The sequence below is a fragment of the Giraffa tippelskirchi genome, chromosome 13, assembly GCF_054371585.1.
Source record: "Giraffa tippelskirchi isolate mGirTip1 chromosome 13, T2T-mGirTip1v1.2.pri, whole genome shotgun sequence".
Taxonomy (NCBI): domain Eukaryota; kingdom Metazoa; phylum Chordata; class Mammalia; order Artiodactyla; family Giraffidae; genus Giraffa; species Giraffa tippelskirchi.
This window is the reverse complement of record NC_137287.1, coordinates 55,203,691-55,229,137: the sequence shown is the minus strand read 5'-3', so window position 1 is coordinate 55,229,137 and position 25,447 is coordinate 55,203,691. Positions and strand designations below refer to the sequence as shown.

Below are 25,447 nucleotides of genomic sequence, written 5' to 3'. Positions count from 1 at the left end.
TTATTTATAATATCCCCTTTTTTTGGAGAAGTACCATTTTATTTAGTGTTGTACCATTTATTTAGTGTTATAGGAAATTTTAGGTTACTTCTTAAGAACAAAAGCAAAGAAATTCAAAGTTCCCCAAGTAACAAGGCCAGAAATAAGAATTCTATAATCCTGAAATGCTGGGTGCAGTTATTCGATCAGAGGGAGGAAGAGGTCCCGTCAGTAGCTCACACAATAGTTACTGAGAAACCACAGGGTTGAGATTGTTGTAGAAACTGGAGGTTAAGCTCTCCGCTCGCCTCAGGCGACAGATCCTTCTGCCTTGAGGGACCACTGGTGAGTGAATAGGTCTAGAAGAGAAGGGGCATGGGGAGGGAAGATCGTGCCTAATTTTACATCAAGTTACCTCTAGCCTTCAATGTGGCAGGTGGCTGAGGGTCATGGACCCCCTCACTCGGTGCCCTTCAGTCCTCCAGTCCACCTGCCCCGTGAACAGCTCAGAGCTGGCTCCAGCTTCCCCAGCTGGGTTCTCCCTCACAGTAGAGTCCTCAAGGACAGGTGTTAACTGGCGTCCTCGAGAGGTGCAGGAATGCTCCCCGTGGAATTTTTTTCCAGCAGTTGGTAGAAACCAAACACTCTTGAAGTCGATTCTCCTTCATTCTTCAGAGTTCTCGAGTGGCATCTCAGAGCAGAGGAATTCACTCCCCAGCCGATGTCCCTCGCAAACATGGACTGGGTCCCATCCCTGAGGTCCTAGCAGCAGATCTCCCACAATGAAAACCTCTCGGGGAGAGCTCGGAAAAGTACTATTGGTAATTCAAATCCATTTGTCTACATCAGTCAGGTTGGGACATACAATGGCCTCATCCAAGGAGAGGCCTTTAATATTTTCCATGGAATTGATCTCAGATCTTTTGCGACTGTCTCAAAGGAGCCGGGACCCTGATTGTGGTTCAGGCCAGGCAGATCACGTGTGCTCCCCCATCGACTGCGCTGCCCGACAGAGTCCCTCTGCTCTGGGGCGAGCGTGTCGGTCACTCCATGCACGTCCTGATCTCCAGTGTCCAAATCAGAATCCGTTCTTGGCTCCGCTGTCATTTCTTTAACCAATACCCTGTCAACGGCATTTCCACGTCATTTACAGTTTTTCAGTTTGTAAAAGCTGCAACATGAGTTGCAAAAATACTTTTGGACATTTTAACAAGGTGTTTTCTTAGAATAAACTTATAGAAGCCCCCCTTCCCAACGAGGGAATAAAAATCAAAAACTCTTGCTACTAATAGTAGATATTCTAGTATTTGGTAGTGATTTCCCTTCCTTGATCATTAGGTTAGTTTATACTTCCACTGAAGGTAAGGAGGAAAACTATAGGCAGTTCAGAGACCATGCTTTGGAAGTCATTCTTGTACTTGTGAGAAAATGAGCCTTTGCTCTTTGTAGTGTCCTGTTTCAGTACAAGGAACTTTTGAAAACAGTGATAGATATGCCATAGTATACACTTAGTGATCATTATTATGTTTTTCATTGTATTTCTCCCATCTTACTATTTTAAACAGTATGAAGAGAGAATGAAAGTTATTACAGCAGGAAATAATCTCATGATCCTCTAAGAAGACCTCTCTAAATTTTACCTTATTTACCATTAGTGTATATACCATGAATGAAATAGGAAGATGATTTTGTATTGATATGTTTGTACTAGAGCAGTAACTGTGGTTTGATGTAATTGGACTAATAGAGTCAGAAGACCTGGTGAAAAGCCTGCAGCTTACTTATATAGTTTTAACTTCTTCCTTTCCTGAATCATTATAGCTAATGAGTTAATTGATGTTTGTGGAAGTCCTTAGTACAGTTGTCAATAGGTATAAGTCTGTAATTGCCTATTAAAATGTTAGAAAGGTAGCATATTCTCAAACAATTTCTGTACAAAATATAATCTATTTAAATATATAGAGAGCTATGGCTCTTGCTGTGGAGTAGCTGTATAGGAGGTATCAGATGCAGTGTTTTTAAAGGTAGTGAGTGGTGTTGTTTATTGCATCACAGTTGATTTACAATATTGCGTTAGTTTCAGGTATACAGCACAGTGATTAAGACATATATGTATATGTGTGTGTATATTATATAAATGGGGCTTCCCTGCTGGCTCAGACAGTAAAGAATCCATGTGCAAAGCAGGAGACCTGGGTTCGATCCTTAGGTTGGGAAGATCCCCTGGAGAAGGAAGTGGCTGCCCTCTCCAGTATTCTTGCTTGGGGAATTCCATGGACAGAGGCACCTGGCAGGCTACAGTCTGTGGGGATGCAAAGAGTTGGACATGACTGAGTGAGGAACGCACACACACACACACACACGTTCCTTTTCAGATTCTTCTTGTATAATATTAAATGTAGTTCCTAATGTTGCACAGTAGATCCTTACTGGTTATTTTATATACACTTTGCTATATATATAATGGTATATGTTAAACCCAACCTCCTTATTAATCCCTTCCCCTACCCTCCTTTCCTCCATGGTGACCATAAGTTTGTTTTCTATGTTTGTGAGTCTCTTTCTGTTTTGTAAATAAATTCGTTTTAGATTCCACATATAAGCAGTATGATATAATATTTGTCTTTGTCTAACTTACCTCACATAGTGTGATAATGTCTAGGTCCATCTCTGTTGATGCAAATAGCATTATTTCATTCTTCTTCATGGCTTAGTAGTTTTCCATTGTATAAATATTCCACATCGGATACAAGTTTTAAGTGTAGTCAACTCTAGAAATCTTTCATTTTAAGCCTTCTGGGTTCGCTGTGGTTCAGAGAAAAGCCTTTTCAGTTCTGAGCTTCTTGAAAAGTCGCTTGGGATTTCTTTTTCCTTTCATGGATTCATTGTCTTCAATTAAGTTTTTGAACCTTTGGGAGTTTCTGCTTGTATAAAGTTTGAGGTTTGTATGAAACCTTAATGTTTCTGGTTGGAGAGCCACTTGTTGCAGTCTTTTCATTGTATAAACATACAGGTTAGTGTTTCATTTCGGAGGAAATAATGAAATGTCATTTTATTGAGTACTAACTAGAAGTCTCCTTTGTTTCATTTAGGTTTCTGATAGTGGTGGAAAAACAAAAGATCTGTTATGCAAAAACCACATGCTGCAGGATGAGATTGCCAGCCTAAGACTGGAAATAGATGCAGTAAAAAATCAGAATCAGGAAAAGGAGAAGAAATATTTTGAGGATATTGAAAATCTTCAAAAGGCAATGAAATTGAATGAGGAAATATTAACAAAGACTATATCCCAGTATACTGGTCAGCTTAATGTTCTGGTAGCTGAGAAAGCAATGCTAAACTCTGAGCTGGAGAACGCAAAACAAAGCAAACAAAGACTGGAAACAGAAGTGGAATCCTTCTGTTCTAGACTGGCTGCTGACATACACGATTGTGATCAAGGTCAGACATCACAAAGAGACCTGGAACTTGGCTTCCAGAAAGCAAAAGACAAGAGGTTATGCTTGCAGGACCAAATGAAGTTCGATGTGACTAAGCTGAAAAGTAACAGTGAGACGGTTTCCCAGCAACTTTCTAAAGTGGAAAGTAAATTCAATAAGCTAAGAATCAAGCCATATCAGACGAGAGATGATCTCAGAGAAAAGACTTTGATGTTAGAACGTGTCCAGAGAGACCTACACCAAGCAGAGTGTCAAAAGCAGGAAATTGAACACATGTATCAGAACGAACAAAGCAAAGGGAATGAATACCTTGGAAAGCAGGAATCCTTAGAGGAGAGATTATCTCAGCTCCAGAGTGAAAACATGTTGCTCCGACAGCAACTGGATAATGCACAAAACAGAGCCGACAGTAAAGAGAAGACAGTCATTAGCATCCAAGACCAGTTTCAGCAGATCATGAGAAAACTTCTTGCTGAAAGGGAGAAACGATGTCTGATGCTGGAGGAAAGAAACAAGGAGTTAATCAACGAATGCAATCATTTAAAAGAGAGAATGTGTCAGTATGAAAATGAGAAAGCAGAAAGAGAAGTAAGTATCCAGAAGGAGAAATAATTCTCAGACTTCCTGAAAGAAAATTCAAAGTGATTCTTGATTCTGGCTAAATGGTGAATCTAGTTAAATGAAAAAATACACAGGCTGTGAATATATAGTCTCTAAACAAGCCTAAACGCACACCTTGTATCCAGCAAATAAAAATTAGGCCCGAGAGATGCTTCACTTTGAGTGGAGACATCGTGTCACTTGTGAAATGTTAAGAGATTAAGTTCTAAATTTTTAATATAGACAGGTATTAGTAATTTAGTCTTTTACTATTAAGATAATAATTTTCATCTTTATGTTACCACATGTTGGTATAATGATGAAGCAGATAAAAGAAATGCTCAAACCTAAAATGAATATTTTGAAATTAAGCTTCAGGTACATGGATTACCTTGACAGTCAATTCCACGTTTCCCAGATGCTATCACTTACATATAGTACTTTGGCTTCAATAACTTGTCATACCTTTTTGTCATATTTGTTGGTATAATTTTAATTTTATTCATGTAAATTTGAATTAACTTGGAAAACATTTCAGGCTTGAATCATTTATTCTTATGGCCTCTCAACTCTTTAAAGAATTGTCACTAATTGATAATTCATTGGCAAGTCATTTAAATATACTTGTCATTAAATCATACTTTGGGACTCAAGTGGTGAGCTTTAACCAAACTCTTCTTGTTTTCATCTTCCCACTGCTAGTTATGCTATTAACTTAGCACATGTTTACAAACAATTTGCTCATAATTCTCATTTTAAGGATCAATTACTATCATTTGAATACCAGATTGCCCCATAAAAATGAAGGGTGGCAGCAGGATTTGAGAGCAGCAGGAATTGAGTGAGTCAGGGAGAGGGCTGTAGGGGCTGCGGTCCAGAGGCAGGTAGGTGGAGGCCAGGATAACGAGGCTCCTTGAGGGCCATGGGAGCAACCTCATTTGTTAAATTTGATTTTTCTTTTATACTGGAATATAGTTGATATACAATTTTGTGTTAGTTTCAGATGTACAGCAAATTGATTCAGTTATACACACATCCATTCTTTTTCAGTTCCTTTTCCCATGTAGGTGACTACAGAATACTGAGTCAAGTTCCCTGTGCTCTACAGCAGGTCTTTATGGTTAGCCAAGGGCAAAGGTGGGGAGGAGGGATAAATTAGGAGTTTTGAATGAACACATACACACCACTAGATATCAAATAGATAAGCCACAAGGGAATGGCCTCCTTTTTTTTGCTGGGATAGGACTCTGTTGGAAAGATCTGAGCACTGGTTGGAATATGTGACGATCTCTGAAGTTAATCAAAGCCTCTAATAAAGAAAGAGGGGGAAATGTTCCACAGGGTGGAATTTTCCACCACTTGTTGCACATTCACACCCATTTCTTTTTTTTTTAATTTTATTAAATAAATTTATTTATTTTAGTTGGGGGCTAATTACTTTACAATATTGTAGTAGTTTTTGCCATACATTGACACGAATCAGCCATGGGTTTACATGTGTTCCCCTTCCTGGACACCCCTCCCACCTCCCTCCCCATCCCATCCCTCTGGGCCATCCCATTGCCCCGGCCCTGAGCCTTTGTCTCATGCATCGAACATGGAATGGTGTTCTGTTTCACACATGACAATATACATGTTTCAATGCTATTCTCCCAGAACGTCCCACCCTCACCTTCTCCCTCAGAGTCCATAAGACTGTTCTATGCATCTGTGTCTCTTATTCTGTCTCGCATATAGGGTTATCGTTGCCATTTTTCAAATTCTGTATATATGCATTAGTATACTGTATTGGTGTTTTTCTTTCTGGCTTACTTCACTCTGTATAATGGGCTCCAGTTTCACCCATCTCAATAGAACCGATTCAAATGTATTTTTTTTAATGGCTGAGTAATATTCCATTGTGTATATGTACCACAGCTTTCTTATCCATTCGTCTGCTGATGGACATCTAGGTTGCTTCCATGTCCTGGCTATTGTAAACAGTGCTGCGATGAACATTAGGGTGCACGTGTCTCTTTCAATTCTTGTTTCCTCAGTGTGTATGCCCAGCAGTGGGATTGCTGGGTCATATGGCAGTTCTATTCCCAGTTTTTTAAGGAATCTCCACACTGTTCTCCATAGTGGCTGTACTAGTTTGCATTCCCACCAACAGTGTAAGAGGGTTCCCTTTTCTCCACACCCTCTCCAGCATTTATTGCTTGTAGACTTTTGGATAGCAGCCATTCTGACTGGTCACACCCATTTCTTTCTGGTTGTGAGGTGGTGAAGCTCTGCAGATTTATTGGGAGGGGCAGGGCGTGGACAGCGGGTCTGCATCTTTGTTGAGTAACTTAATATCAGGAAGGCCGGAGGGTGGCCCCTTCTGTGTCTGTAACCAGATTCAGTGAGGAGGGAAAGAAGGTGAGTTGCTGTGTGTGGTGATAGTTTTCAAAGTCCATATGTTGGGGTTATCTATTATTAGCACAACATCATAGTAAAGTGATTTGAAAAACTCAGTGACAGAGCATGTTATTAGGCAGCCGTGAGACAGCTTCGGCAAGAACTGGCTGATATCCTCAAAAAGCGATCTATGATGGAGGCTTCACTGGAGGTCTTGTCATGTTATCGTGCCAGCTTAGAAGTTGAGACACAGGATTTAAGGAGCAAGTTACGTCAACTCACAAGCCAGCTACGTATGAAATTGAATGTGTCGACAGTTAATATGTAGGATAAAGTGTTTTAGGACATTCCTTTTCATAAACAGCTTTCTTTTGTATTTTCATTACAAGTAATTTACTCCAGTTCTATTATCTTTATAATGCACTCATTTCTTAAACTCTGGCTTACATTCTGCCATTTGCATTGTATATTTTTTACTTATGTTATTTACCCTTAGGAAAGTGGAGAAATGTGCATCATTGTTCACACAAGTTGAGAGACTTTTTTTTCTATTGAACAATATTTTTTTTTTAGTGATAGCTGTATTACCATTATGAGGCAAGCCAGATAAAATCAGAGGATAATGTTTAATGGAAGGTTCCAGAAAATTATCATTTCTCATCTTCCCTTTTGTGAATGGCTGTAGAGTTCTGTATATATTTATATTTATTTCGTGAATTTCAGAATAACTTGTGCAGAAAGGGTGTTACACAAACCAGTTGACTTTAGGCATTGCCTTCTTTTCTGTTCATTTTAGGTATATTGTAAAAGCAAGGAGGTCCTCAGATGAAGTATAGTATGTACATCCAAAATAAAGAATTAAGAACATTATCTAGATCGTGCCTTTGGATTTTTTAAAAAGCTATTGAGATATAATTGACATATCATATAATTCACCCATTCCAAGTGTGTAGTCCAGTATCTCTTAGTCTAGAGAGGTGTCACCTGTGACCACAGTCAATTTTAGAGCATTTCCATCACCCCTCAAAAGAAACCCTGCATCCCTTAGCCACCACGTATGGCCCCCTCATCTCCCTCAGCCCCAAGCAACCCCCAGTCTGATATCCGTCTGTGTGGACATGCCTGTTCTGGGTGTTTCATATAAGTGGAATCACACAGTGTGTGTTCCTTTCTGGTTAGCTTTTCTCATTTGATGTCATGTTTTCGCGGTTCATCCATGTAATAGCACGTATCACTTCTTCCATTTCTGTTGATTGTCAAACAATAAACAGTACGTGGCCATATTTATCCATTCATAAGTTGATGGAGATTTGGGTTGTTTCCACTTTGTGACTATTAATGATGCTGCTGTGAACATTGGTTTATACGTTTCTGGATGGGCATGTTTTTATTTCCCTGTGGTGGGATTTTATCCTCAGAGTTCACTGGCTGATTTCTCCTTCTCTTGCCTTTGCTCAGACTGTCCTTTCTGTCTTCACAGTTTCTATTCCTCTTGGGTAGTCCTCCGTTTATTCAGACCTGGTGCCCAGTCTCTCCTCCTCCAGAGCTTCCCTGACTGTCCAGCCCTCATCGAGCCTTTTCTCTTCAGCCCTGTCATCTAGTCTGTGAAGAGCAGTTTAGCCCTTCACTTTACATTGTTGTCATTTTTTTCATGAGGGAGAATCTTGTCTAAGTGTACATTAATCTAACAGGGAATATTTCTTGATATGCACAGCACTTGTCTTGCGTAAATGGAAAATAGTTTAGCTTAACAATTGTTAGAATACAACTAAGTACTTCATCCATACCAATAATTTCTTCTTGGAGATGCTGGTATAGTAAAACTTTTATTAAAATGTATTTTAAGTAATTAAATGTAAAATTGAAAGCACTTAGTCTAATAGAGGAGAATTGTTCAATTAAATGCTCTTTTTTCCCCCCTGACTCTGGTAGTAAAATGTAAACGTGCTTTCCTTCATTATGCAGCCAGAAGTGGGATTTATGGGTATCTAGCCTTTCAGGCCTCTATGGATTTCTGACCTTCCCAGCCTAAGGTTCTGGGGATGGCTTCTCTGATATCCATAACTGATAAGCTTAATTTTCTCATCCGAGTACTTGCTAGACATGAAAAGTTGCTGGGAATGAATTGACTCAGAACTTTGATTTAGCAGTCGGGTAATATTTCCATGGCAGTGACTTCACCCTTCCTCTGACGGTCATGTAAAGTTCTGTACCACTCTGTCCAGGAGGTGCTATTTGCATATTAAGTGGTGGTCATTGTCCACTGAGTAGTACAGAGAGGAAGTAAGTTACAAATTATTGTAAGTGGAGAAAAGTACTAAAGTACTAGGTGGTTAGTGGAGTCAGTGAACATTCTTGAAGTACTGGACACATGTGTTCTGGGCCTCATGCTCCCCCTTACTGCCACTTGCAACGGTATGGAGAGTGAGTTCACTGTGACTTGTGTAGAAGACCCCAAATCGTTTTGAGGTAAAATACAGCGACTGTAATAATGGCAATTACAAACAGCTCTTACTATGTGCCACATCCTCTTCTAAATACATCGTGTATAGTCGCCAGTTTAATCTTCCTAGCATCCCACTGAGGTTGATGCTGCCACTGTCTCCATGTTATGGATGGGGAAACTGAGATACAGAAAGGTTAAGTGATTTACCCCAGGACTCACAGCTCAGAACTGATGAAACTGGAACACAGGCCTATGCATTCTAGCTCCTGTGTAGCTCCTGCCTCTCACACTAGGCCCTGAAGCATCTGGTTGTCACCAACAGCAGTATTAGCTCTCGTAATCACTGGAAGAGCCGTGGTCATTCACATATGTGCATATTTAAAGTGATGGCTGATGTGGAGCTTGGAATGAAAAAAAAAAAAATGTTACCATAAGGTAATTTTCTGTCATTCCCCATTTGGCCAGTTAACAAATTTATGTGTTTATTTGAGAAAATCTAATTTAAAGCGTGGATGATGTTGTATTTGAGTGCTAGAGGAGAGGTCAGCATCCTGCAAAGGGCACACAGTAAATATTTTCAGTTTGTGGACTGTAAGGTGTCTGTTGTAACAACTCAACTCTGCTGTATGGCTGGAAAGCAGCTGTAAACAATATGCAGGCGAAAGAGACAGAAAGTGATGATGTTGGATTTGCTAGGTTATCAGTAGTTAAAACAGTTGTTTTTCCTTTTTTTTCTCTTTTTAGTTGCAAGAAGCACAGGATCAACATATAGAGGCTGTGAGATGTGCTGAAAAACCACAGGATCACATCCAAAAGTACGATTTAAAGCAGCACAGAAAACAACTTAAGTATAGAGCAGATAAACAGTATAATACGAGAATTAAATCAGTAATGATAATAAACACATCACTCTGAAGCTAGGTGACATTTCAGCTTTGAGCTGTTTTGAGATGCATATTTTTCCCCCATTATTTCCATATTTTACACATTACCCACAAGTGAAAAGGGAAAGTTTTAGTCACTCAGTCGCATCCAACTCTTTATGACCCCATGAGATATAGCCCAGCAGGGTCCTCTGTTCATGGCATTCTTCAGGCAAGAATCCTGGAGTGGCTTGCCATTTCCTTGTCCAGGGGATCTTCCTGACCCAGGGATCGAACCTGGGTTTCCTGCATTGCCAGCAGATTCTTTACCATCTAAGCCACCAGGGAAGCCGATTGTCCACAAAACACAACTAGAAAAACAATACAGTTGCCAAATCATTTACTTTTCAAAATTCTAAGATCCTGTATAATTGAACTACAGATGTTTGTTCAGAAACAGTGTGGTGTTTTAAAAATCTATGTGTGAAGGAATTCCTTGAGAGTTCAGGGGTTAAAACTCTGCCTTCCAAGGCAGAAGGTGTGGGTTTGACCCCTGGTCGGGGAGCTAAGATCCCATGTGCCTCACAGCCAAAAATCCAAAACATAAAACAGAAGTAATGTTGTAGTAAATTCAATAAAGACTTTAAGAATGGCCCACATCCAAAAAATGTTAAAAAAAAAAAACAAACACCTATGTGTGAGAATAATTATTTTAAATCTGCATTTTAGGCTTGAAATTGAAAATGCCAAGTTACAAACTACAGTCAAAAAGCAAGTGGGCAAAACTGAACAACTTCAGAAAAAGTTACGTACAAGATTGGTAAGTCAACCTCTTAATGTCTGTCATACTGAGGAAGAATTTTAATTTTTTTACTAGTAATATATTTTGGACAGTGTGAAAAATCTCATTGATTAAAGAGTTTATTGAATTTTTACCGATAGTGTTTGCTACTGGTAGCATGATTCCTCTTTATAGAAGAAGAGGACTGAATTCATAAAATTAATGATTTTTGTAGTAAGATTTTAATTTAAAACATTGTGAGAATCCAGACGAAAAGCAATATTTAGACCACATTTTGTTCATTCCTCTGTCAATGAAATTGGGGTTTTTCCATTTTCTGGCTGTTGTTAATAATGCTGCCAAGAACACTGGTACATACACAAACATCTGTTTGAGTCTGGAACTTTGAGTAATGATTTGATTGAGAATTTTGAATTTCTCTTGTAATCCAAACCTTTCTGTGAGATTTTAGAGAATGAATCATTTTTAATATTGCAGTTTGTTCTCTTCACCAGGAATGAATACTATGTCTCTATAGAACAGTTCTTTCTGAAAGAATATATTTTTTCCTTTCTTGGATTTTTTTTTTTAAAGAGGTGGAGTTTGCATGGGATTTTTTTTCAAAGATTATTTTAGTAAGATGTGATTTAAGAAAACCAGGAATATCTTGAACCACTGATGAAAATTATTTTAGAGCATCTTTAGAAAGTAAAATGTAAATATAGCCACACTTTAAAAAACTTCCATTAGCGTTTAGTATTTTATGTGTCAGTTTAGTCGCTCAGTTGTGTCCAACTCTGCAAACCAATGGCCTGCAGCAAACCAGTCTTCCTTGTCCATCACCAACTCCTGGAGCCTGCTCAAACTCATGTCCATCGAGTCAGTGATGCAATCCAACCATCTCATCCTCTGATGTCTCCTTCTCCTCCTGCCTTCAATCTTTCCCAGCATCAGGGACTTTTTCAATGAGTCAGTTCTTCACACCAGGTGGCCAAAGTATTGGAGCTTCAGCTTCAGAATCAGTCATATGAATATTCAGGACTGATTTCCTCCAGGATTGACCAGATGGATCTCCGTGCACTCCAAGGGACTCTCAAGAGTCTTCTCCAACACCACAGTTCAAAAGCATCAATTCTTTGGGGTTCAGCTTTCTTGATGGTCCAACTCGCATATCCATCCATGATTACTGGAAAAACCATAGCTTTGACTAGACAGACCTTTGTCAGCAAAGTAATATCTCTGCTTTTAATATGCTGTGTAGGTTGGTCATAACTTTTCTTCCAAGAAGGAGGCATTTTTTAATTTCATGGATACAGTCACCATCTGCAGTGATTTTGGAGCTCCCCAAAATAAAGTCTGTCACTGTTTCCATTGTTCTCCCATCTATCTGCCATGAAGTGATGGGACTGGATGCCATGATCTTAGTTTCCTCAATGTTGAGTTTTAAGTCAGCTTTTTCACTCTCCTCTTTCCCTTTCTTCAAGAGGATCTTCAGATCCTCTTCACTTTCTGCCATAAGGGTGGTGTCATCTGCATATCTGAGGTTATTGATATTTCTCCCAGCACCCTTGATTCCAGCTTGTGATTCCTCCACTGTGGCATTTTGCATGATGTACTCTGCATGTAAGTTAAATAAGCAGGTTAAATAGACAGCCTTGATGTACTCTTTTCCCAGTTTGGAACCAGTTTGTTGTTCCATGTCTAGTTCTAACTATTGCTCCTTGAGCTGCATACAGGTTTCTGAGGAGGCAGGTAAGATAGTCTGGTATTCCCATCTCTTTTAAGAATTTTGCACAGTTTGTTTGATCCACACAGTCAAAGGCTTTGGCATAGTCAATGAAGCAGAAGTAGATGTTTTTCTGGAATTCTCTTACTTTTTCTATGATCCTCTGGATGTTGGAAATTTGTACTCTGGTTCCTCTGCCTTTTTTACATCCAGCTTGAACATCTGGAAGTTCTCGGTTCATGTACTGTTGAAACCTCACTTGGAGAATCTTGAGCATTACTTTGCTAGCATGTGAGATGAGTGCAATTGTGCAGTAGTTTGAACATTCTTTGGCATTGCCTTTCATTGGGATTGGAATGAAAACACCTTTTCCAGTCCTGTGGCCACTGCTGAGTTTTCAAAATTTGCTGGCATATTGATTGCAGCACATTCACAGCATCATCATTTAGGATTTGAAAGAGCTCAACTGGAATTCCATTACCTTCACTAGCTTTGCTCGTAGTGGTGCTTCTTAAGGCCCACCTGACTTTGCACTCCAGGATGTCTGCCTCTAGGTGAGTGATCACACCATCATGGTTATCTGGGTCATGAAGATCTTTTTTGTATAGTTCTTTTGTGTTCTTGCCACCTCTTTGTAATATCTTCTGCTTTCTGTTAGGTTCATACCATTTCTGCCCTTAATTGGCGCATCTTTGCATGAAATGTTCCCTTGGTATCTCTAATTTTCTTGATGAGATCTCCAGTCTTTCCCATTCTGTTGTTTTCCTCTGTTTCTTTGCATTGATCACTGAGGAAGGCTTTCTTATGTCTGCTTGCTATCCTTTAGAATTCTTTAGCTGAAGTTGAGCAGTTCTATGATGACCTACAAGACCTTCTAGAACTACCATGAAAAAAAAAATGTACTTTTTATCATAGGGGACTGGAATGCAAAGTAGGAACTCAAGAGATCTGTGGCATAACAGGCAAGTTTGGTCTTAGAGTACAAAATGAAGCAGGGCAAAGGCAAACAGATTTTTGCCAAGAGAACACACTGGTCATAGCAAACACCCTCTTCCAATAACACAAGAGATGAATCTACACATGGACATCACCAGATGGTCAATTTCATGTGTAACAACCTCTATATTTAACAAATAAATGTCACCAGTTTAAATTCCAGAAAAATGATGAAATGATGAAAAATCATTTTCAGATGTTTGAAGCAAAGTCATTCATTTTGAAATCTGTGCTTACTGGCACCAGGTTTATAAACTGCGTTGACTACAAATGCTGATCACTTGTGAGCTCATCAAAGATAATATTTTTTTTTTTTAATTTCTGAGCTCGCACTCTGAGCTCTGTGCTGTCCTTTTCATAAGAAATGAGCTCTGTCTGTAGGTGAGTCATGTTTCCTAAGCCAGGTTCCTCTTTATAGAACTTCTAAGAAAATCCCAAAGGCTTCTTCTCATTTTGTATGTCTTGGTCTCTCAGTTGGACTTCCCTGGTGTCTCAGACAGTAAAGAATCTGCCTGCAATGCAGGAGACCCAGGTTTGATCCCTGGGTTGGGAAGATCCCCTGGAGAAAGTGAACGTGAAAGTCGCTCAGTTGTGTCTGACTCTTTGAGACCCCATGGACCATATAGTCCATGGAATTTTCCAGGGCAGAATACTGGAATGGGTAGCCTTTCCCTTCTCCAGGGGATCTTTGCAACCCAGGGATCGAACCCAGGTCTCCTGCATTGTGAGCAGATTCTTTACCAGCTGAGCCACAAGGGAAGCCCAAGAATACTGGAGTGGGTAGCCTATCCCTTCTCCAGCGGATCTTCCCGGCCCAGGGATCAAACCAGAATCTCCTGTACCGCAGGTGGATACTTTACCAACTGAGCTATCAGGGAAGCCCCATCCCCTGGAGAAGGAAATGGCAACCTACTCCAGTGTTCTTTCCCAGAAAATCCCATGGACAGAAGAGCCTGGTGGGCTTCAGTCTATGGGGTCACAGAGTCAGACATGACTGGGCGACTCACACTTGGTCTCTGTTAGGTGAAACAAACAAGCGGTGTTTTTGCTGCCAAGGTTCTCTTTAAAGCTTTTGGTGTCCTGTGAATTTGATTGGGGTTCACGCCATTGGAAAAGTTACCGTCAAAAATCTTTTTGAAGGAAGCACTGCACCTTGGGCTTCCTGTGAAACTTTGCAGGATGACACCTTTAACATTCTTCTGCTCTTAAGATCCTTAAAGGCATCTGAGGCACCACCTTAAGTCTTTCCAGGGTCTTCCACTTACAGTCTACAGGTGTTACCTTTATACCGTGTTTTCCTGGCAGCACCCTAGATTTGATCTTAGCCCAGAAGCCATTTCTGTCCTTTAGCATCATGTGACAGTTGGACATGTGGAGGTGCTGTAAAGGGGATGCAGACACTGAACCCAGTGAGTCCTGGCTCCTTTATATTTCACAGCACTTTTCATTGTTCTGACAGCCTCTCCCTCACTGATGTACTTTCAGCTGCTTCACAGCAGGAGTCTCCGCCCCTGTGTCAGAGTCAGCTTCTCCTCTTGCCTAGAAGCCGTCACCAGCAGCCTCTTCAAGGACCATCGGGCTTCTGTGGACAGTGTCAGGAAGCCCGCTGGGTTATCATTCCTTTCTCTGCATCCATTCAAGTGCCACCTACCTCCAGGTTCACAGGCATTCTCACATGTTTCAGCTCTTTTTAAATGGCAGTACCTCGTTTGGGGGCATCACCGACTCGATGGACACGAGTTTGAGCAAGCTCCAGGAGTTGATGGTGGACAGGGAAGCCTGGCGTGCGGTAGTCCACAGCGTCACCAAGAGTCAGACATGACTGAGCGACTGAACTGCACTGAACCCCGTTTTTAATATCAGTATCTGTGCCAGTTATTTACTGTTAACAAATTGCATTAGAGATCACCTCAAAGCCTAGTGGCTCAAAACAGCATTTCCTTTGTTCACAAGTCTGCAATGGGGCAAGCCTCAGTGAGTGAGGCCAGCTCATTTCTTCTCCAGTCGCATCAGCCAGGGTGTCGTGAAGGTAGGGAACAGAGTCATCTGAAGACTCGTTCATGCACACGTCTGGCAGTTGGAGCTGGCTTTTGGAGGAGACATTAGGTGGGGGTCGTCAGTGGGGACACTGACATGTGCTCAGTATGTGGCCTGGGCTGCTTCAGAGCGTGGTGATTGATGCGAAGAGTGGGCTTTCCCCATGGAGCCAAAGTCAGAAGCTATTTAGCTTGAGAAATCACATAGCAGTTCCCCCAGGCTCTGTCCACTAGAATCAGTTACTGAGGCCAGCACATATTTAAGGGGAAGGAATTTCATGACGAGAGTGTCAAAGAATTTGTAGACATGTTTGAAAACCACCAGCTCCACTCACGTCTACTTACCAAGTAATCATTCTGTCTAAATGAAAGTTCTTTCCAACTCTGTGTCACTGAAATTCCAGGAAATATTGTTTGTTTGTTTTGTTTGATATGTTCTCTTATTCTGTGGAAAGTAACAAAGGGTTGCAAGAATGAGGCATTTTTTTGTTGTTCAGAAAAATGTATGGATCATCTCACTAAACTCTTAGGAGATGGGATTTCTTTAACCTTGTGAATCATTTCTCTTTGGAATGCAATTCAAATGAGCAAAAACTGTAGTTCAGAAAAAGGCTTATTGGATTAGAATCCATATTTACAAGATTTAGTAATTAGTCTTATTTTCACCATCTTCTTTTGGGAGGCATTAACTCAGCCCTAGATAACTCAATACAGGATACCTCAAACTTCTTTAAAAACCATGGGACAAGATGGGGGGAAGGAGTAAGAGACATTCTACTAGGACGTGACTTGCAGTCATTCTACGGAGGAAAGATAGAAAAGTATTACTGTAGAACAATTAAAGAGTGTAAAATCAAGTGCAAATGTTGTGTGACTAAGATGATAGTGAGGAATATATTTTGTGACTCTTGGTGGTTTGAACTTTCTTGATTCTCTGAGGTATTCCAGGTCCTGCAGTCTATAATACAGATACCATCGTATGTATTTGATTCTCAGTTTGTGTTAGGCTGGGCTCAGTCCACTTCCCTCAGAACCAAATGGTATTGTTTTATTTTTGCAGATTGATCATCTTCCAGCAGAGCTGGAAACTGCATGTTCACAATGTCCGCACCTGGATGCAAAAATTCAAGTTCTTCAACAGGAATTACTATCAATGAAAGGATGGCAAAGGAAATGTGAGAAACTAGAGCAAGAGACAAAGAAGTTGGAGCAAGAGGTAGTGGAACTCGAAAGTCATATAGAACTGAATATGATAGAACACACTCAATTTGAGCAGTATAAACGGGAGGTTGAAGAAAGAGCAAGACAGGATCTCATAGAGAAATTAAAAGAAGTCAACCTATTTTTGCAGGATAATTTGTTGATCTGTCATGTGCTTAAATTCACCTCACTGTAGATTACATTTTAGATGTATACAGCTTATGTGTTTCCTCTACTTCCCTTAGAGCAGTGTGTTTTGTAGATTTCTGGAAGGAAGGGGGCACTTGTTTCTCCTTATAAATGTTTCAGTTTCCATTACAATTATCACTAAATTGATCTTTCAGAATGCTTCTCACTAGAGAATCCTTTTACTTATAAGACCAATTGGTATAAAAGAAGACTATGAGGAGAAAAAAAAATATGTGGTTTAGAACTGGTACCATCCTCTTGAATTATTCTTAAGTTGTCTGTTCAATTTCTAAATTTTCACTTCATCCTCTTAGTCTTTGAATTATCCGGTTCATTAAGTACTACTATAACATTGATTCCACATTAATTTTATAATTCAGATTTAATTCATGTCACATTGACATGAATTATTTTAAAGTATTTTGAAGTTCCACTTTTCTTATTTTCACATTTAAAATCGCTCTCTGAATTACTGACTCAAAACTAAATGGAACAAATATAATTATTCAGGTTATAATCATTAAAAAAGTGTATCTTTTTAAATTTGACTTAGACACAAGCAGCATCTCAAGAAAACTTGGAGCAGCTACAAGAGGAGCATATTGCTTCCATAAGAAGTCCGATGGAACTCAGAATTAAAGACTTGAAATCTGAAATCTCCAAGATGGAAACTTCTCAAGATTCTAATAAAGCAGAGTTGGAAAAATATAAGAAACTCTACTTAGAGGAACTAAAACTTACAAAGTCATTGGAAAATAAACTAGACAAGTAAGTCAAAACACAGAATCACAGAAGATAAATTTTGTCCATTAATTTCTCTGAAGCCTAATTTTTCTTGATCCAGGTTCCTGAGATTAGTAGGAAGTGAAAGCTAACTATATAGTCACTTCTAGAGGGCACCCTAAGAAAAATGAGTTATACAATATCCTTGTAAGTTTTTCTATGCTACTTAAAAGCATGCTTGTGAAATTGGGGGAATTCACACAGGGGTGAAAGGCAGGGTAATTCACAGAGTGGCCGAAGCTAGCATGGTGACCCGATGGGGTGTGTGGAGGCTGGAAAGAGCAGATCCCACCTGCAGTGCTGAGTCCAGGCTTCCCCGCCGCCACCGTCTGAAAGCAGAGCACTACTAGGACGCCTTTCATCAGCCCGAAGAGCATGTGGCAAAGCAGCAGGTACCAGAGGACACATTCTGCTAGCCGATGCCTAAAATAAGTAGACACAAGGGAAGCACAGGTGCTCCCAGAGAGGGTTCAGGGCTGTGGCAACTTGATGCTGGGATGTCGGGTGTGGCTTCTGGGGAAGGATCCCGGAGGGGCCGGGCTCCCTGCTTGGGGAGCGTGATGCCTCTCACTGTAGACATGCACTGAATGCAGTTTTGACTTTCTGCCTTTTGAAATGAAACCAAACCTTGTCCTCAGTTTTTTTTGGGGGGGGGACAATCAAAAACAGTTGCTGACATAGGCCCTTCGTAGAAGTGAAGTAACATAAAATGAACTTTGGAAAAGAGGGGATACTTGTCATTGTTCCTGGGGCTGTTATTTAGCCCTTTTGTCTCCCATTGAGTTTCTCGTCCTTCCCTCGAGATTGTGGCTCTAGGTGATTCCTCAGAGCCAAATGCTTAATTTTCCGAGTTCATGAGGGAAACGTATGTACCAGGGTGGTGAAAGGAAGCACTTGAAAATGGCTTTGTGGGAGGTGTGTTTCTTCATCCCTGAACTGTTTCCTTGAGGCAGGTGTGTCCCAGAGGCAGCAGGGGTCACTGTGAGCCCACCTCCCTTCTCTCTGATGCCCTTTCTCTGGTCTCCCCACTGTGACTTGTCACTTGAGGAGCCCCAGACACATGTGTACTTCTTTAGAGCAAGGTTACAACTGTCACTGTTTACAGGAGGTCTCCTCTGTGTTTTCAGTGTTCAAACAGTTTAATGGGAATTCCATTTACTCTATGACAACTTAAAAAATGCCAGTCATGTAGGGAAGCATGAATGAAATTGGTGTTTTCCATCTTCCCCAGGACTAATGAGAGGCTGCTAGAGATGATCACCAAAGCTGAGGTGGAGAAAGAGCAGAACAGATCTTTACTGAGCGCTCTCACCATGAGGCCAGTCCTGGAGCCCCCTTGCGTTGGGAATTTCAATAATACTTCAATGTTCAATATGAATCTTTCTCCAAAAGCAAACGTAGGATTTTCTACCTCAATTCCATGCCCTTCATATAACAGCATGGCGACTTACTTGCTCAAGGTTAGTTCTACTATCTTTTTTTCCTTGGGTTTAGGATTTCTGATACGAATGGTTCTTATTTTTAATTTGAACTTCTGAGCTGTTTATTTGACTTATGCACACTAAGTAAAAGCCATAATTAAGTGTGCTAATCAAGGAGACAAAAGTTTTATGATTTTTTTGGTCCTAGATTTCTATTTTTAAGAGATATTTATGAACGTCTTAAATTTCTTGAAAAGCTGCCTTTAGATTCTACTTCAGAAATGAACTCTTATTCCCTGGTAACTGAAAGGGTTCTCTCAGGTGTCTGGCCTCCTCTCTGATGGTCTCACTCTGGCCGCGCTTCACAGTCACCTCAGGCTCTGCTGCTCCCACTGCAGGCTCTCTGCCCCTCAGCATAAGCGACTGACGGGCGTCTGAACAGTGACCACATATGAGTGCTTTTCATCGGAAGGAATCCTGGACAAATCCTTTTTATGAATTAAACAAACTTGTAATACTAAATCAAAAGATTAATTTGTCATTTTAGGTTATCATTTTTTGTCATTTTCTTACACAAGAATACATCTTTATGGTAATGATAACCCTATATGTGAGACAGAATAAGAGACACAGATGCACAGAACAGTCTTAAGGACTCTGAGGGAGAAGGTGAGGGTGGGACGTTCTGGGACAATAGCATTGAAACATGTATATTATCATATGTGAAACAGAGCACCATTCCGTGTTCGATGCATGAGACAAATGCTCAGGGCTGGGGCAATGGGATAACCCAGAGGGATGGGATGGGGAGGGAGGTGGGAGGGGGGTTCAGGATGGGGAACACATGTAAACCCATGGCTGATTCATGTCAATGTATGGCAAAAACCACTACAATATTGTAATTAGCCCCCAACTAAAATAAATTTATTTTAAAAAAATACATCTTTAATTGCTATTTTACTTATAGCCATTTTATATAAATTTCTAACAAATATCTTTCTGAGCAATTGTAGAATGTTTCTAAATTTGTAGTTCAAGCAAACATTAAAAATTTTTAAATGAAGCTCCCTTTTGCTTGACAGCACCTGGGTGAATGATGACTAAGAGAGTAATGATGGGGAGTCTTGAAATTGGAACTAGTTTTCATCGTGTAATCATTATGATTAAAATATCCAGTCAGTGCACACAGGTTTATGGTTTTGATGGTGTTTTCATGATGTTGGTGATACAGAGAAAAGTTCAGTTCAGTTGCTCAGTCGTGTCTGAGTCTTTGCTACCCCATGGACTGCGGCACGCCAGGCTTCCCTGTCCATCACCAACGCCCAGATCTTACTCAGACTCATGTCCATCGAATCGGTGAGGCCTTCCAACCATCTCATCCTCTGTCGTCCCCTTCTCTCTCCTCCCACCTTCAATCTTTCCCAGTATCAGGGTCTTTTCCAATGACTCGGTTCTTCACATCAGGTGGCCAAAGTATTGGAGTTTCAGCTTCAGCATCAGTCCTTCCAATGAATATTGAGGACTGATTTTCTTTTGGATGGACTGGTTAGATCTCCTTGCAGTCCAAGGGATTCTCAAGAATCTTCACCAACACCACACTTCAAAAGCATCAATTCTTCAGCACTCAGCTTTCCTTATAGTCCAACACTCACATTCAGAGAAAAGTAGCCCTTGTTAAATGCAATCTCAACCTGTTTTCTCATTTGGCTTCTTGCCATCATAGACAAGCAATCTGTTTCTTTGACAGCACTGCAGCTGTGTTGGGTCTTAGTTCTTGAGAGCCATGAACCTGGTGGACATGCTTTAGCTGTGCAGTCACTGCAGCTGTGTTGGGTCTTAGTTCTTGAGAGCCATGAACCTGGTGGACATGCTTTAGCTGTGCAGTCACAGCGGGCCTCCAAACACTTCATCCCAAGTCAGACACTTCCCCACGCAGGCCTAAGAGGTGAAAGCAAATGTTTGAGCCCCATCCCTGGGGCAGGCTGCCTACTGCAGACCCACGTTCACAGTGCTGTGGGCACGTACATCTTTTCAAAGAAGAGATTCAGAACCAAGCAAGCACTTCTTAGTTCCTTCTCCCAAACTCACCCGTTAGGTAAATCTCGCTTTTCATGAGGAGGGTAGGAGTAAAAGTCCTCCCCTCAAAACTTCAGGCTGAGGAAATGAAGTTCAACTGTAATTTCTGACCAGATTTATAGTTGAGATTATACTCATACTTTTTTATATATACCAACGAATGATGAGAGCTTGGATAGAAGTATGCTAGACAGTAAAGAGAGATCTGTTTTGTGTTTTACATTTTGTCCTAAATAATGCAAAATGGGGATAATTTCATTTGTTGACAAATTTTAATAAGCCAGGTTTTATCTGGAGGAAACGAACATCCTTTTAAGGATGAATCTCTTCAGTTTTGGCCTGCTTGATTCAACTCAAGATTTTCTCCTTCAAGTTCCCTGTCCTGTGTTTAATAAACCGTTATGCTGTGTAAATTAACTATATAGACTGCTACAAATAGGAGTTCGATAAAAATTTATTCTTGCTCATGCCTTTAAAACATATCATTTAGTTAGAAAGCTACTATGTCATGTCATGCCACAAGCATTATTGAACTATATAATAAGGTTTTACATGTTCAATTTCTCTATGTTTTAATTAGGATTTATGTGTTTTTTCTTAATATGAGGAAGTAGCTGGCATAGGACTCTGGACTCAGTAAGAATGCCATTGGCTTTGTTACTACTTTTGTAGAATTAGGAACTTTGACTAAATCAATGACTCTCATACCTTAAAAAAATTTTGTTTTTTTCAAAATAGACAACCTTTCTTTAAAACAAAACAAAACAAAAACTGTTGCGTGGAACCGTCTTGTGTAAAACGGAGACAAGTATAGAGCCCTTTAGATAAGGAGCGTTCAGAGACCCTGGCAGCTGTGACTTCTGTTTCTCAACCCAACAGTGACCCGTGTGGGACCTTCCCCCTCTATGAGACATAGTTCGGAAACTAGCACTCATGAGAGAATTCTTCTCACTATACATCTTAGAAATTAAATCTTGCTGGTACATTGTTTTCTGGTGTTTAATCTTCTCACCTTTCTATGTTTTCATTAAATGGAAAAGTTAAAAGAAAATCGCAGATGTGTTTTCCTTGTTAACATTCAACTTCAAACTACTTCCTCCATTTGAACACGACCCTTACCTAGAAATCAAAATAAAGGTCTTGGAAGTACACATTTAGGGCAAGAGCTGTTAGAGGAGAAGATAGTAATCTTGTGAGTCATTACTAGGATTATGCGTCATTCCGTAACCTCTGAAATTATGTGTACTCATTAGACTGACATTTATTGTACTTTTATCAAATTAATCTAAATAGCATTCCATATATAAGTGCTCTGTTATCTAAAAGCAAAGTAAGTAGGAACTCATTTTCTTTTATTTATGTGATTATTTTTCTGCTAAGTAATCTTCAAGTTAGGTGTAGTCTCTAAAAGTATTATTTAAATGTCACATGTAGTAAGTTGTATATCATTTCTATGATAATATCTCTTGTTTAACTTAAGCATAAATAATATTTGACTTATTTCAGATGCAGCGGAAGGTGGAAAAGCGTATAAATAGAGAACTAGAAGAAGGTATGTTGCCAAAACGTATGAATTAAATTTAGACATTGATTTCTGAAATACTGTGAAGAGTAAGTGGCATCTCTTTTCATTGTTGTATAACAAATGCTATGTTATATACTTTTTCTTATACATAGCTAATGAAAAATGTGAAAACATGAGCAATCATAGTGAAAAATATCCTTATTCCTTATTTATTTATTATGTTCCGTAGCTTTTTTAAAAAATCTGAAAAAGTCTATGTATTCCTTTTCATTTCTGGGTATATCCTTCCTCTACTTCCTCCATCCCTGTGGAGCTGTCAGCCTGCACCCTGACACTATTCTCAGAAAACATGGAGTTCAGCTTCTCAAGTGTCTGGTAGTGGTTAAAGCTAGGAACCCCAGACTCAAGCAATTACGTCTGTGTCGCTGTCACTTGATGGGTGACTTTAAAATTTCTCAGTCATTGACTTTGTCACCAGTTTATCTTTTGCCCTCAGGCAGGATTCCAACCACCCACATCAGTGTGGGTCCTGCCACAGTAGTCGGCCTTATCTCCTTACCCTCCTCCTCTGCCCCTCAGCTCTGCATCTAACCAGCCAGACTGTAGGATCCCACAGGTGGGCTTCCTCCCCTCCGGTCTTTGTACCTGCTTCTCCCCTCCGTCTCCTGTGCTTTTTCCTGTCCTTCAGGTCTCTCTCTGCTTCCACAGCGCCCCCACCAGGAAGCTGGCAGCACTGACACAAAGCCGGCCGTTCCTTCTGAGTGTTCCTCGTGCCGTCTTTTGTATCTGTCTTAGTATCTATGACTCTGTGTGGAAATCGCCTGTTCATCTATTTTTCCGCTTTATAGCATATCATTTCAGGGTGCACTGGGTCACCTTCATCTTTTACTTCCAGTGCTTGTTACAGTACCTTTGCACATAGTTACTGACTAAATGAATGAAGAATGAGAAAACCAGAAGCTCTGATACTCAGCTACACATTCAACCATGGGCAGATAATGCAATTATCTTCTATTTTGTGTCATCTATTTTTCCACTTTATAGCATATCATTTTCAGGGTGCACTGGGTTACCTTCATCTTTTACTTCCAGTGCTTGTTACGGCACCTTTGCACATAGTTACTGACTAAATGAATGAAGAATGAGAAAACCAGAAGCTCTGATACTCAGCTACACATTCTACCATGGGCAGATAATGCAATTATCTTCTATTTTGTGTCATGCCATGTATAGATATGTTTCATTCTTCAGAACACTACGAAAGGTCTCAGGGTTGGTTTTTTTTTTTTGTTTTGTTTTTAGCTAATACTTTGTGAACTCAAGTATTCTAGATAAAGAATATAATTCTATCTCTTTCCAGGTGCTGCTGAATTTGAATCTGAATTCTTTAGATTTTACTCCCGATTATCTACAGGTGGATCAAATCTATATCAAGACCTACCTGTGAAACATCAAAATGATATATATAGATTTTGAAGAAAAAAATATATGGTTTGATAACTCAATAGTAAAAATTTCCCTACTGGACTGTTTCCATGACATTTTAGTTCTTTCCCATTAAACATGATGAGAAAATCTTTATTAAAGGAAAATATTTTTGTATTCTGTGTGTATCATGAAAATTTATATGGCATTTTAAGCCACGTTTCTCTGCATCTAACTTACTTTTAAGCAGAAACATCAGGACTGTTGAGTTTTCCATGTTCAAAGTGAAAGTGTTAGTCACTCAGTCGTATCCGACTCTTTGCGAGCCCATGGACTGTAGCCCACCAGGCTCCTATGTCCCTGGAATTCTCCAGGCAAGAATAATGGATTGGGGAGACATTCCCTTATCCAGGGGATCTTCCAGACCCTGGGATCAACTGGAGTCACCTGCATTGCAGTTGGATTGTTTACCATAAGAGCCACCAGATACACCCTTTACAAACTCAAACTGAGCCCTAATACCAGCTGTTTAAACAGCACCCATAAAACCAAACATGTCATTACTATTTAGTGGTGTTGATTGATAGCTTTTTTGTATTTTCCAGTTTTTATCACTATATATAGACCTAAAGATTTAGCTACTGCTGTTATGGCTACTGTCAATATTTTGAGGTATTGTAACTATTAATAGTGGCATAAAACTTGCTACATGTAACTTTAAACACTGACTCATAGATCTTTCCTCATGGGGAAATAAGATTTGCCTGAGTTTTTGCCTTTTAAATGAATTAACTTTTCCTAATTTTTATTTTTAATTCGAGGATAATTACTTGACAATATTGTGATGGTTTCTGCCATACATCAACCTGAATCAGCCATAGATACACATATGAACCCTCCTTCCTGAACCACCCTCCCACCTCCCTCCCGATTCCAGCCCTCTAGTTCTTCACAAACCACCAGCTTTGGGATCTCTGCATCATACAGCAAATTCCAAAAAAACACACATACCCGTGTTCATTGCAGTTATGTCCATAGCTTTAAAAGAATCTGAAAATGTCTATGTATTTCTTTCATTCTTTTCGTTCTATGTATTTCCTAGCATTTACAATAGCTAGGGCATGGAAGCAACCTAAATGCTAGGGCGTGGAAGCAACCATTCATCAACAGATGAATGGATAAAGAAGTTGTGTATTATTCAGCTATAAAAAGGAATGCATTTGAGTCAGTTTTAATTGACTTTTGATTTACTTTTGGAGAGAGTCTTAAAATTAGGGAAAAGTTCCTCATAGATAAATAGATTTGCCTAAGACTTTTCACCTTTTCTTTACCTATCAACCTATCTATTTTTGTTTGATTTTTGGAAAAAGTCTTAAAATTAGAGAAAAGTTCCAAGCACCAGACAAACAGACATTTTCACAAAACTCCCCTATCTCCCATATATCCTCCTAAAGTACCATGTATCTTTCCAAAATGTTATTTGTTCTCACATAAGTGCCCCTCCTCCCCCAAGTCACCTGTCTTTCAGAAGATGCCTTCATCTTCCACTCCCTGTCATTTGCTGACATCATCTCCCAGGTGT

The 25,447-nt window shown here is 39.9% G+C and overlaps 1 protein-coding gene and 1 long non-coding RNA gene across 9 annotated transcripts in view; one reads left to right on the top strand and one right to left on the bottom strand.

The window, feature by feature from the left end:
- The window catches only part of LOC145532133 (ankyrin repeat domain-containing protein 26-like), a 77,618-nt gene extending 53,576 nt beyond the window's left edge, over window positions 1-24,042 (top strand). For 7 of the 8 annotated variants that reach the window (XM_081556557.1, XM_081556555.1, XM_081556553.1 and 4 more), the window contains 8 exons: window positions 3,072-4,007; window positions 9,589-9,659; window positions 10,437-10,527; window positions 16,307-16,462; window positions 17,189-17,403; window positions 18,650-18,878; window positions 22,422-22,467; window positions 23,801-24,042. In XM_081556557.1, the coding sequence (XP_081412683.1) occupies window positions 3,072-4,007; window positions 9,589-9,659; window positions 10,437-10,527; window positions 16,307-16,462; window positions 17,189-17,403; window positions 18,650-18,878; window positions 22,422-22,467; window positions 23,801-23,916 (1,860 nt within the window). In that variant the 3' untranslated portion in view covers window positions 23,917-24,042. The remainder of the gene's footprint in view (window positions 1-3,071; window positions 4,008-9,588; window positions 9,660-10,436; window positions 10,528-16,306; window positions 16,463-17,188; window positions 17,404-18,649; window positions 18,879-22,421; window positions 22,468-23,800) is intronic. The other variant, XM_081556558.1, reaches the window with a different exon arrangement.
- Window positions 37-3,332, bottom strand: LOC145532139 (uncharacterized). The gene is made up of 2 exons (XR_014073028.1): window positions 2,618-3,332; window positions 37-1,102 (listed from the first exon to the last, which is right to left on the bottom strand). It is a non-coding gene; the product is annotated as an uncharacterized LOC145532139 (long non-coding RNA).
- Window positions 24,043-25,447: the final 1,405 nt, after the last annotated feature.